This window comes from Crassostrea angulata, chromosome 1 (genome assembly GCF_025612915.1).
Source record: "Crassostrea angulata isolate pt1a10 chromosome 1, ASM2561291v2, whole genome shotgun sequence".
Taxonomy (NCBI): Eukaryota; Metazoa; Mollusca; class Bivalvia; order Ostreida; family Ostreidae; genus Magallana; species Magallana angulata.
Window position 1 is genome coordinate 5797481 of NC_069111.1, and position 12849 is coordinate 5810329.

The window sequence follows — 12849 nt, forward strand, 5'->3', positions numbered from 1 at the left end:
CGTGGAAATTATTTAAATGACATTGTACATGCCCTTCCGCTCGTGGACCGTGGACAAGAGCCAACTTTATCATTCACCCAGCAAATCTTAGATTTTTAACTGTGCAGTTCACACGTACTACATATACCAATATATATTTTCTCCATTTGGCGCTTAAATTCATTAATGTCAATTAAATTGGGAACTCCACTCTTCTGCTAAATTGGTTATAGAATATTTGCCTTATGATCGACTGACTGCGGATCAGGGAAGCTTCTTATAACCCTTTTTTTTTAAAATTAACATTTTGACCACTTTCTACATGCTGCTGACCACAAAATATAACACATTCAGTATGAACAATTTCTTTAAACCATTTTGAGGGTAATTTTTTAAAGCTTATTTCATTAAATTCTACCCATATATTAATACAAAATAATCAAACAATTACTTCTTAACTGCATTCTTTTATTTAAAAAAAAACCACACTACCCATAGCAAATGTAATTGAAATGTCAAAAGTATATAAATACCAAACTCTTCAATACCCTCAAAGACATCAATAAATGAAGACAGATTAAGGGAAAAGCGTTTATTTTTATTTGCAACAAAAATGAATGTACAACAAAAGTACAGGTCTCAATATAAGTGAGTTAACCCTAACAAAAGCAAATGTAGCAAAATCTATTATGCACCAGTTTTTCCACACGATAGTTTACAGATTTCTGTTGATTTGACCCAGAACTACATATACTGATATAAAGTATCAATAACAAGTAACAAGTCATTACAAGTAATGACAGATTAAGGATCTCTGTTACAGTTATTTGTTGTCTACTGTGTACATGTGCTGGATAAGATCCACCACTCGGAAGCTGTATCCAAACTCATTGTCGTACCAAGACACGAGCTTCACAAAATTGTCATTCAAGGCAATGCCAGCCTTTGCATCAAAAATGCTGCTTCGCTTGTCTCCACGGAAATCCTGGGAAACAACATCATCTTCTGTGTATCCCAAAATGCCTTTCAATTCATTCTCAGAGGCTGCCTTGATGGCTGCCTTAATATCATTGTATGATGCCCCTTTATTGATTCTGCAGGTTAAATCAACAACGGAAACATCTGGAACTGGTACGCGGAAAGCCATTCCGGTCAATTTTCCGTTCAAATCTGGGATGACCTTTCCGACAGCCTTGGCAGCTCCAGTTGAGGAGGGGATGATGTTTTGGGCTGCACCTCTACCACCACGCCAATCCTTGTTGCTTGGGCCATCCACAACCTTCTGGGTGGCTGTGTACGCATGGACTGTTGTCATCAATCCTTCAACAATTCCAAATTTCTCATGAATCACTTTTGCAAGAGGGGCAAGACAATTTGTGGTGCAGGATGCGTTGCTGACGATGTTCTGGTCTTTGGAGTACTTTCCTTCATTGACACCACAAACAAACATGGGTGCGTCAGCTGAGGGGGCAGAGATGATGACTTTCTTTGCACCTCCTTTCATATGAGACCCTGCTTTGTCAAGAGTGGTGAAGCACCCTGTAGAGTCGACAATGTATTCAGCACCATCCTTGGACCAGGGAATGTTAGCTGGATCCCGTTCGCAATATACGGACATAGCCTTCCCATTGATCACCAGTTTTCCTCCATCAATTTTAATCTCCCCATTGAAAACTCCGTGAGTTGAATCATATTTGAACATGTAAACCATATAGTCAAGGTCAATAAAAGGATCATTGACTGCAACAACATCAACTCCTTTGTCCAAGGCTGCCCTAAGGACAAGACGACCGATACGTCCGAATCCATTAATTCCAACTTTAAGCGGCATGATTTTTAGAATTTTTCAACAAAATGTTCGGTGCTCGTGCAAAACAGACAATAACTACCGGCTTCTCCTTCTACGTCGTCCTTGTCCTGGCTACCTGAGTCTCAAGTATACGTTTGTACGATGCATGATTGGTTAAAGTACGAGAGTTTCCGATAAAGACATGTGGTGACCTCGTGGATTGTTTTTCGGAACACTTCAATTTCTTCGTTAAGTAAGAAATGCAATTCTTCGAAAAGTCTCGGAATTTTTCAATGTAATCTCACGGACAATAACGCTATGGAAAATTTTTAGACGTTCCGAATGTAGACATCTCAGCATCCAAATAACTTATCATATATATTACTTATAGCATTCATTATATCTCAAATACCGAAATTTATCATTTCTTTATCAAAAAATCACACAGAATATAATTTATTAAAAAATTATTTACGTATTACCGGACATTTGATCTTAGGGTAGTTATTCGATCCCCAAGCACGTGAATTTGTCTTTATGCTGAGTTGTTGCTGTTGAACGATGCCTGCCGCCCCTACAAAACAAGAGTCCAAGACCTCTCCGGAGGCTATGGATCCGATGAAGCAAGTCTTGATTGTTATGGATAAGAAAGTCCGTAATTTGGAAAAGAGAAAGGTACAAAATTCTACTTGAATCAATTAATGTTCGAATTTAAAGGTTTGCATGACGACAGAGCTAAATAATCATTATAGCTCTTTGTTTGTAAATACTGGATAAGGTTTATATCATTTGGAAAGGAGGTTGGAAGTGATATTAATGTTGATGTAATATTTATTTTCATCCGCATTGTAACTGACATACATATCTGTACACCGATTTATATTTTTTAGAAACATGCTCCTTTTATTTCAAAATGGCGTCGTGCACACTTCCGCATCATTCTTTGAGCAATGTTAAAACGTAGTTATACACAACAAACTAAATAAAGTTAATAATTTTATTAGTTTTATATCTGTAGATTAACATCATTTAAATGGCTTTTAAGGATAAATTGTTTAAATGAGCCTTCATCAAACTTAATGTAAGGAATTTTTTAATGGAAGCAATTCTGATTCAGGATGAAAAGTATTTGGTAATATATAAGTTGGAAAGATCATTGTTTGTAGTAAATTTGGGTATTTTGACTGTGTGTATTCTGTATTGTCCCAAGAGGATAGCTAAAAGAGCACTTTACCCTAGATATTGTTGGCCGAAAAGAAATATTACGCAATATGCTATATATTAAATAGTAAGGCCAAAAAAAAATTTATTCCTGTTTCCTGTCGCCTGACCGACTCTATCTTTTACCCCCTGACCCTAAAAGTTCTTTTTTGTGATTATTGTGGTGATCAGTAGCTTCGCCAGAATTTCCTCAGAAGGAGAAGTGAAGGCGCCTTGTCTTCTGAGTTCACCAATCGTGTAATTTACCTCATTGGCCAAAGAATGATAGTAAACTAATCTACAGACATCTTTACTGCATAAATTAACCTTGTGATTAATAACTTGCAACTATCTTATCTTCAGGGGTTATAAATATATAAATACAGGTGATGCAACAACATACTGTGCATTGGAAATTACAAAAACGATGTTTATTACTTTGAATCCTGATATGACAGTTAATTAATAACCTGCTATTTGTTAATAGCTGCAATAAATGTTACAATTATCATAAAACTGCTGTCTATATTATCTTGAAAATGAAACAGATCCTCTACATAACGTACGGTAGTAAGTGGGTCAAAGGGTTCGACTAATACCCCAAATACACGGAAGTACAGAGACTGATTTAATTGATATTGCCATTAAGCTAATACAAAACAGAAATATTTATCCAGAAAAGGATTCATACACATGTAGATTAAATTTTGCAAATAATATTAGTTTTTATTTTTAAAAAAATTGTTTTTTTCTTTGCAGGTTGTTTTCAATACATTACATGCATCAATAATACAAACATCTTTGGAAATTTTAAATCATCATTAACATACCGTACACTGTGAATATACTTCTTCCTCAATATAACACACATGCTCAAAGTTTTTAAAAATAAAATATTTTTAAAAAAATAAAATTGTTTTCCTACCTACCTACCCTAATTTTTTGGTCAGGTGACAGGAAACAGGAATATTTTTTGTTTTGGCCAAATATTGCATCTTTTAATGTCAGTTTTATAATAGAAAGTTGAAATCAGGTGACATTCAAAGATAGGTGAAGAGAGTTTAATTTTACTGTCTCAAATTGACACAAAACACATTTAGAAATGGCATCTGTGCACATTTTTCTATATGGATACAATATAAAGGAGAATTAAAAAGCAGAAGCTGAAACACATGATTGTGCAGTAGATTCAATTTTCGATGGTATCAAGTGTGAAACCCATTTTGTTGACTTTTATCGGAGGCATTGATGTGCAGAGTGTAACAATATAAGCCTTGTCATTGTGAATATGCTCATTTTCCAAACTGTAATTATGAAGATGTTTGTTTTTTCTTTCCTACTATGATTTCTTTTTCTTTAGGGTAAGCTTGATGGCTACAAGGAGAAAAAGGATTCTGGAACTACTCTGGAGAAAGACCAGCAGGTTGGATGACAAACTTCAATTTGAACCATGTGAATTTAAAAAGAGTTGTAGTCTTATATAAATGATTGCATGCTTTGAAATACTTCAAGGCATTGCTGTAAGTTTACATAATGCTATTTACTCTTGTATTGACAGTCATAATTATGTTTAGTTAGACACTGCAGTTGCTTGATGATCAAAAAGGTTAATTCAGGGATGTTTATGGTTGGGTTCTTAACTGAACAGTATTAAGTGATAATTGATTATTAATTTGAATTGATGATATTTGGTACAAACTACATAGATGTACAAGAAAAAAGGTATTAAAAGCAAACAAACACAGAGAGATTTGATAAGGAATTTTTATTGATGAACTACACATGCCAGAGTACTCTCTTCTTATGGTGTTATCAAGTACATTTTATCTAATAAAGGCTAATGTTTACTTTGACTTTAACTTTGTTTAGGACTAACAAAAGAGATGTCAAACTTTATTTCATGGTTGAAATTGAAAATTTCATTAAAAAAATATTTTTGTAGCTTGCAATAGAGAAGTATGGTGAAGTGATTCAGAACCTGGAATTTGCAAGGGAACTGCAAAAGCATTTTACAGCTCTTGCTCAGGAGGTGAGGAAATTAGCATTAATGCAGTAATAGTAAGTTGCATTCATGTAATATTATTTTTCTAATAAATTTATCTTTACAAATGTAGGCTGATCGCTATGTCAAGAAGCAAGCCAAGAAAGAGAAAGCTGATCGACAGGGAATGGAGGTGAAGCGGATTGGAGATATTTTGAGATATCAGAATCTTCTTGATGCCATGGGGTCTGAAAAAGTCAGGAGTGATTTTCAGACAGGAAAGCATGGTGCAGTAGTGTTGACAGAGGAGAATCTGAAGCAGTTGGATGATCTGTACAAGCTGTTGAGTCCGAGTAGAGAGGGCGAGTCCAACTATGCTGAGGAGCTGACCAAGGCATCGGAACACTTTGCCAGTCTCCTTGACGGGAAGGACAAGCCAGTGGTAGGAACCACCTACAAGGACCTGAAGGTACTGATTGACCTGATCGACGACTGCGGATACTTCGAACACGCTATGCAAGAGGAGGAAGGACATGAGAGCGAGTTTGTTGTCGTCAGCACTACAGAAATTCCGGAGGCAGACTCTGCAGAGGTAATGACTTTTGCACTATACTCTTTAAATTAATATGTTTAGTGCATTGATATGACTGTTATTTTCCAAAAAGGTAGTTCATCTGGAGTTCATTTATTTGATTATTGTTGAAGGTGCAGGCATCTTTACCACCGGAACAAACAGAACAATCCACTGAACAAAGCAGCACAGCAACACCCAGCAACAATGAGGCACAGATGGAGAGCATGAGAGAAGCAGATTCTTTTTTTTCCCAAAAGTCAGCGGCACCACCACAGGCAAACCCCCCTCTTCAGCAACAGCAACAAAGTAATGTACCCTATACCCGCCAACGCCCGTTTCAAGAAATCGTGTCGGAGGTTCAAGGAAGCTGCATCTTCCTTCAAGAATCTACTATCGACATGGAATGTATGTTGTCAGGGACTCTCTTCCCTTTGATAACCTCTTCCTGCATGTTTGTTCATATTCACTCGCATCATATATATTTTATAACAGTAAAAACAATACAAAAATTTGTAAGGAAGTTTTAATGTGCATTTCAAAAAATGATATTCATCAATACAGCTGGCACATATTTAAAGATTCCCGAAGTCTTATTCATGGATGACTCAGATAAAAAAAATCATAATGGTTTTTATGCATCTTCAAGTCTTATTCATGGATGACTCAGATAAAAAAAATCATAATGGTTTTTATGCATCTTTATATACATCACGAACACTTTTGAAGATCAGACATGATTCATTTTCCATTTTTCTACAAATTCCTTTTTATCTCTGCAATGTGAAGAGTTCCACTACAGAACACTACAGATATATCTAATTGTATTTGATATATTTCTATTTGTATATAACGTTTCAACGTAAAATATATATACTATGGCTATTAAGGAGCATTCAATTGAATTTTGCATGCTATAATAAGAAAAATTCAAATATTTTATGCTTCAAAAACAGCCTGGTAATGTAATGTACCCTGAGGTTTTAGGTATAAACAGGTTTATAGATACAAATAAATAAGAATTTCAATTTTTTGTAGAAATTTATTTGGAATTAAAAAATCAGATATGTCCTGAATTTTGAATCACTGGTATTAAAATATAAAAGAAAACAAAGTCATGTTATCAGTTGTCTGTTTTTCATTGACAAGAGACCCATGCATTGGCATTATGTATCATTCAGTAGAAAAAATTCAATAAGAGGGCCGGTTGTCAGAAAACATAGTGATATATAAGGGCAATCATGACTTCATAAGATACATCTATCAGAAGCAGAGTTTCATTTTATGTGCTCATCTCTGATCTGTAATGTGTTGCATATACATATCTGTTTGAATGCCTTGTACATTAATGTTTCTCTCTTTTTTGTAGCCCCCCACATGGACCCAGCAGTTGTCGCAGTGACCTCTCACCCCATGGGACACCCCACCTCCACCCCCCAATCCGATCCCACCCAGATCTCTTCACAGACTTACACCAATCAAGGTTTTCCTGTCGCCAGCCAACAGAAACTGTCCCAGCAAGCAGTGGACTATTCACAAACATTTTCTCAGTCATTACAAAGTGATTCACTATTTCAATCCACAGACAATGGCAGTTCTCAAATGTCTCAGAATGTGTTAAATCAAAATGTGAGTGACAGCACGATATCTCAGTTTGAAATGCCTCCACAGATTCCCATGCCCCCAGGCCAGGTAAGGAACGTGTGGATGACCAAGCAGGTGATAATTCGTTGGAAATCCCCACAATTCTACACTTATGCTTATTTGTATTTTAATGTGCAAATAAGCAGAGTAAAAATGTAGGTCAGGGGGATTTTGATATTATATTTAATTTTGATTTGACAATTGTCATTCAATAGCATTAATTAAGATATATATTTATTTGGAAAAAAAAATTGAAATTACCAGATCAATCATGAAGCTCAATTTAGGTTTTGTTTTCTTGTAGGAGGAAAGGGCTCGAGATGTTCAAGCAGAGAAATTTCAGATGAATCCAAATGCCGAGATGTTTCAGTCCAAAATGCATTCATCCTACTCTGTGTCTGACGACGGACAGAATGCAGACGGTTTCTCACAGGGACCACACGATGACCATCAGGGAGACTACGGTGAGTGCATATATGACGTTACTGGACTCTAACCATCTCTGTACTTCTCTGTCATTTTGAGTCATTTTACATTCCACAACCTCTGGCCATTTCTTGCTTTTCTTTCTCAACTTCTAAGTTAGGCTTCTTTACATGTATGTTTTAATGACAAAATCTGTCCAACGATCTACTATTCATCTGTCTGTCTGTTATTATTTTAATTATGTATGATTGATAATATATGATTATTATGAATGCAGCATCCTTGGAGAAAGGGTATCTAACTTTATTCATTGAATGGTATACTTATTTCTGATGTCAGAAATATAATAAAAATAGAGTTGAGTGTTTTAAAAAAATTTCCCCAAAACCACCAGTATGTTGCAACTTAATTAACATTCTCAAAAATATGATGTAATTTTGTGAAAACATGACTTCATAAGATCAAAATTGGAAATAAAGGGTATTTAAGGTAGCTCGCGGGTTTACCTGCTTGTGAGAAAACCTACCTTGAAAATTTGTCCACGTGATCCATAGGTTTTATAGTTTCATTTCTAAAATTTATTTAAGATTCGTCTGCGTGGTAATAATGTTATTGTGTTTCAAATACAGTGTCATTAATAAAATCAAGCAGCGCCATTTCAATGAAATATATAGTAAAATGCACATTTTAACCGAGAAACGCATTACAAAACTATGCTCCAAACTTTTAAACGATTCAGACGAAATTAATCATACTCAACACAAAAACAGAGGAGATAATTATGAATCAATTCATAAAAAAATATCAGTATGTGTTCTCGGCCAATTTTTGGCAAAAAAACTTTAAAGATTTAAAAGATTTCTCAAAACCTTGTGTTTTCATTACGACGTTAGCCTGATGTCATCATTTCCTTACTTCTTAGAACACCAAAATTGAAATGCATTTATTGACAAGACTAGCTGTTTAACACATTGTAGAACATGTAAATGCTTATTAAACATTATTGTGAATGTTATCAAATGCAATTAATGTAAGGCTGTAAAGATACAGAAAATTGCTATTTTTGTTTTTATAAAACTCTGAGTCAATCAATGCAAAAATAAAATGCCAGGCAACTACTGACATTATAAGTAAGTAATCGAATAAAACAGTTATCTCAAGCCAAAAGAAATTCAAGAATTTAATCGGTAGTACAGATTACGGAAATTATAATTGTAAAAAAAAAAAAGCGAAGTTAAGGCATACATTCTATTTTAAAACATGACTTTAAATGGAAGAGTTCTAACGCACACTCATTCTTTATCTTTATAGAACAAAATGTGACAATGTATGTGATATCTTTAAATTTTTTCAGCACTTGATATTATAAATCTTTGTATAAACAGTCATAAACCGCATATAAGCTTTTTAAAATATTTTCTTTTATACTTCTAAATATCTTATTTGTCATTTTAAAAAAAAATTATGAGTTTACTATGACGGTCAACTCTTTACGTCGATTCCTATTGTGACGTCAGCAAACCCGCGAGCTACGTTAAGTTCATTGCTGAACCAGAGCAGTTTTAACAAACACTTAGACTTTCGTTAATCTGCGACAAACTCGGATTTGATGAAGGTTGGGTCTACTCATGGTTAACTGTCCAGTGATTGGCTAATCGATATGAATACATTAAATGCAATGACACTTGTTTGACTATATCTAGGGATGTATTTGAAACAGCATCAATTTCACACAACAGAGCAGCAGAGTTCTTGAAATCTTTCGGTTCTGTCAGCAAGACCTATAAAAATAAACAAGGACTGATGACTTGAGATTGCCTGTCAGTCCAAATAAACAAAACAACCTGTGAAAATACGACTAAATTTCTTACATAAGCAATGGAAGTTGATGCAAACTCTCGTTGTAATTACTTAGGAGATCTGAATGCATAGAATAAACCAAAGGAGTTTTCACGAATTTTTTGCTCTCTCTAGACTTAACATATGTTTTCGGAACATCTTAGTAATGATATGGAGAATTTCACTAAATGTAAACTTTGGTTGCTTTCAGTAAGTTTGCCGAGTATCTAGATGCATATTTAATGTTTTGAAGTTTTAAGTATTAAGAAAGACTATGAACCAAGTTTTTCCTTACTGACCTTAAAGGGTTTGAGGGGGTGTTGGGGACCGCAATGGAGTTTCTAAACTTAACAGAGAGGTTTACTTGATAGAAAATATCCTATAATGATGATTAAGAAAAAAGGATTGATAGCTAAAAAAAAACCATTTATATGTTAGCAAGCTTCTTTTGGGAATTTAAAGTTCATTTGTACCTTGCAGTTGTTGTTTGATGTAATGACTGGATCAAATGATTTCTGAATCAGAAGGCTGTTAAAAAATACATGTATCTGGTAGAACAAGATATCTATTTTTTGGATTGATCAGGAAACAAAACCAAAATAAGGAAATATGAGGGATATTGTCTGTAGATACTGATATGTTTGCATGTAACTAGTGTTTATATTGAGTCATATTTGTATTTGAAATAGTGAAGTTTACTTGGGTCAATATGTGTCATAAGCTCTAATTTGTTATCAAAGATGGCCCAATAGCATCTCATAAGCATTTTTTTTTCAAAGAGGGAGGGGATCAAATAGTGGGATATGAACTCTATATTTGCAAAGGTATGACAGTAGTAGACACACAGATATTGACACAAGATCTTCAGAAACATGAACTGGGTATAATTCATGTGCAAGTTGTGTATTACAAAATCCCTTTAATAAAAAAAAACAAACCCTAAACCACTGTTATTATTCCATCCTGTGAATCAGACGGTATGTTGGTCACAACCCATATTGGTAATTTCTAGATTAATGGAATCCCAAGTTAATCAGAATCTCTCAAAAGAAAAGTTCCACTCTCTAATCAGTATCTCTCAAAAGAAAAGTTCCACTCTCTAATCATTTATGTATGGGTAATCTTGTTCCACATTTCATGAAAGAAGCAGTTGAATACCATTACCCATTATTACCTATATATAAAGTTTTTGAATTTTTTTAGGAAATGGGTACAGCTCAGGCTACAGATCACGAGGTGGAGGCTATCGAGGTGGGCGAGGAAATCGTGGCGGTGATAGAGGAGGAATGTCTAACGGATTCGGAGGTAGAGGCCGAGGCAGTTACGGAGGAAACAGAGGTTTGTAGCAATTCCAGATATTCTTGTAAGATTAATTATGTTTACATGATAGACAATTTTCCCTCAGGCCCTCAGAAACTGAGAACGCTCTTTGGTCAAATTTCAGAATTTGAATCTTTTAATTTAGTTTCAACTAATTATAAAATGATTGAATTTTTGCAAACATGTACAATTTTTTAAACACAAATACATAGTAAACATTTTGTGTTCAGATTTATTTTAAGCTGCTCTAGTTAAAAAGTTGATTTTATATATTTTAGAGGAGGGTGTGGTAGTTTGAATAACACATTTTAGTCTAAAGCTATTTTAGTTCAATAACAAAAATTTGGGGTTCTAAGAATTTGTTGGAATCTTCATAGAGTTACATTTAAATGATGAAACATTTTTCCGAAAAATTCACGTAATCTGCAAAATCACCTAATGATTATGAAATACTGATTTCTTAAAACGATTGATGTTTTGTAGGAGGATATCAGGGCTACAACAATCGTGATAACTACAGGGGAGACAACTACAACTCCTACAACAATGGCTACCAGAAACGAGGGGGTGGAGGCCAGCCCAGAGGAGGCTCAAGGGGAGGTAAGCCTCAAAGCCATAGGGCTGCAAGCAATATGAAAATACTTCCTTCTGACATTGACTTGCTTTTATGTTAAAGTGATGCATTAAATTACGGTGAATTTTGTGTTGTAGCAGGACGTGGTGGTCCAAGAGGAGGAGGGTTCAACAACAAGAGTGCTGGTGGTGTCCGTGGGGGAAATTCTGGAGGATTCGGAAAACCCCAACCTCACCAGCAGGCAGCATAAAGACAATAGACCGAAAGAAGTGCTTGAACAATTGTCAGAGCTCTTAAAAAGTTTTATAATTTGTGGATAATTTAAGTTTTATTTTACAGCTTCTTTTTTTTTTTGAGTTTTTTTGGCATTTTCTTATGAACATGTTCATATGTTATACACTGTGTTTCACGACAACCACCTGTTTTATTTTTCAGTTCATGTTCATTTTGTATATTATCTGTATTTATGTTGAGTTTTCTTTTCAACTAATTTCCGTTCATTTAAATTTTCCACAAGTTATATCATAGCAGAGTTTTGTGTATTCAGCATTAAACTTTTTGATTAATGGGTATTTGAAGGGAAAAAAATTCCAAAAATACTTATGATTATGTGTATAAGCACTGTGTAGGTGTGGCAAGGCAAAATTCGACAGCAATCAACTAAAACTTGATAAATAGGTTACTATGTGCAGCATAAAGTACTGGTAGTAGTAAACAATACCAAGGGGACACGTGCCATGAACAGTGAAAGTGTGTTTACTACTACCAAGAAAAACTCAGTAAGAAAAAAAATATTGAAAAAAGTCATATAAAAAAAATAGGAAAAACGGCAAATCCTCTGTATGAAGAAAAGCAACTCTCATGCTTTCTTTTTGATTTTATATTGTTTGGTCCACGAAAATAGATGTTGGTGTGTTATAACATCGGACCTTTACAATTAAAATTTCAGAAACTTGAAAGATTTTGTTGTTCTTATTGAAAAATCCATCAAGGAACATAAGTTTGTCCTTTCTTTGGGTCTACGGGTTCATTGAAACTGAAAGCAAAAACAAACCCAGCAAGAGGTATCATTTCAACAATGCAATGCTTTCTTGTTTATAATGGTAATGTTTTTCAAATAAAATAAGAAGTGGTTTGAAAGAAAAAAATTATTGAAATATGTTGGTATTTCTCAAAAACCATTTGACCAGAAAATCTGAAACTTGTATGGAAAGATCCTAAGGTGTAGATTCAAGTTTGTTCAAATCATGATCCCCAGGGGTAGGGTGGGGCCACATGAATGGGGGATCAAATTTTTACATAGGAATGCATTGATAAAGTTTAACATCTTATTTTTTACATGGAAAATGGTTTACATTTGATTGACCATTTGATTGTTAGTCAAGTTATAACAGAGATACAGAAGTAAGAATTCATTGTATTGTGAACAAAGCTTCGTCTTATATTTGTTTACAAATTATGCAAAGTATGGAATTGCCATTTGTTTGACAAAATGACTCGTGGCAAACAAGATGATCTGATTTAAT

At 34.5% G+C, this 12849-nt stretch overlaps 2 protein-coding genes and 1 long non-coding RNA gene across 4 annotated transcripts; 2 read left to right on the forward strand and 1 right to left on the reverse strand.

Moving 5' to 3' along the window:
- Positions 1–556: 556 nt before the first annotated feature.
- On the reverse strand, positions 557–1929 carry LOC128162384 (glyceraldehyde-3-phosphate dehydrogenase-like). Its single transcript, XM_052825567.1, has one exon. The coding sequence runs from the start codon at positions 1808–1810 to the stop codon at positions 803–805; it is 1008 nt and encodes a 335-aa protein (XP_052681527.1). The 5' UTR covers positions 1811–1929; the 3' UTR covers positions 557–802.
- A 332-nt stretch (positions 1930–2261) lies between these two features.
- Positions 2262–11699, forward strand: LOC128162368 (caprin-1-like). Of its 2 annotated transcripts, none has more exons than XM_052825534.1 (10): positions 2262–2443; positions 4329–4391; positions 4911–4997; positions 5083–5541; positions 5655–5928; positions 6890–7239; positions 7469–7628; positions 10633–10767; positions 11233–11349; positions 11461–11699. In XM_052825534.1, exons 1-10 carry the CDS (start codon positions 2330–2332, stop codon positions 11571–11573), a joined length of 1872 nt encoding a protein of 623 aa, XP_052681494.1. In that variant the 5' UTR covers positions 2262–2329; the 3' UTR covers positions 11574–11699. The 2 variants fall into 2 exon arrangements, with proteins under 2 accessions (XP_052681494.1, XP_052681503.1); XM_052825543.1 differs by having other exon boundaries at positions 2263–2443; positions 6890–7212.
- On the forward strand, positions 7636–9434 carry LOC128162397 (uncharacterized). Its single transcript, XR_008240649.1, has 2 exons — positions 7636–8079; positions 9130–9434. It is a non-coding gene; the product is annotated as an uncharacterized LOC128162397 (long non-coding RNA).
- Positions 11700–12849: the final 1150 nt, after the last annotated feature.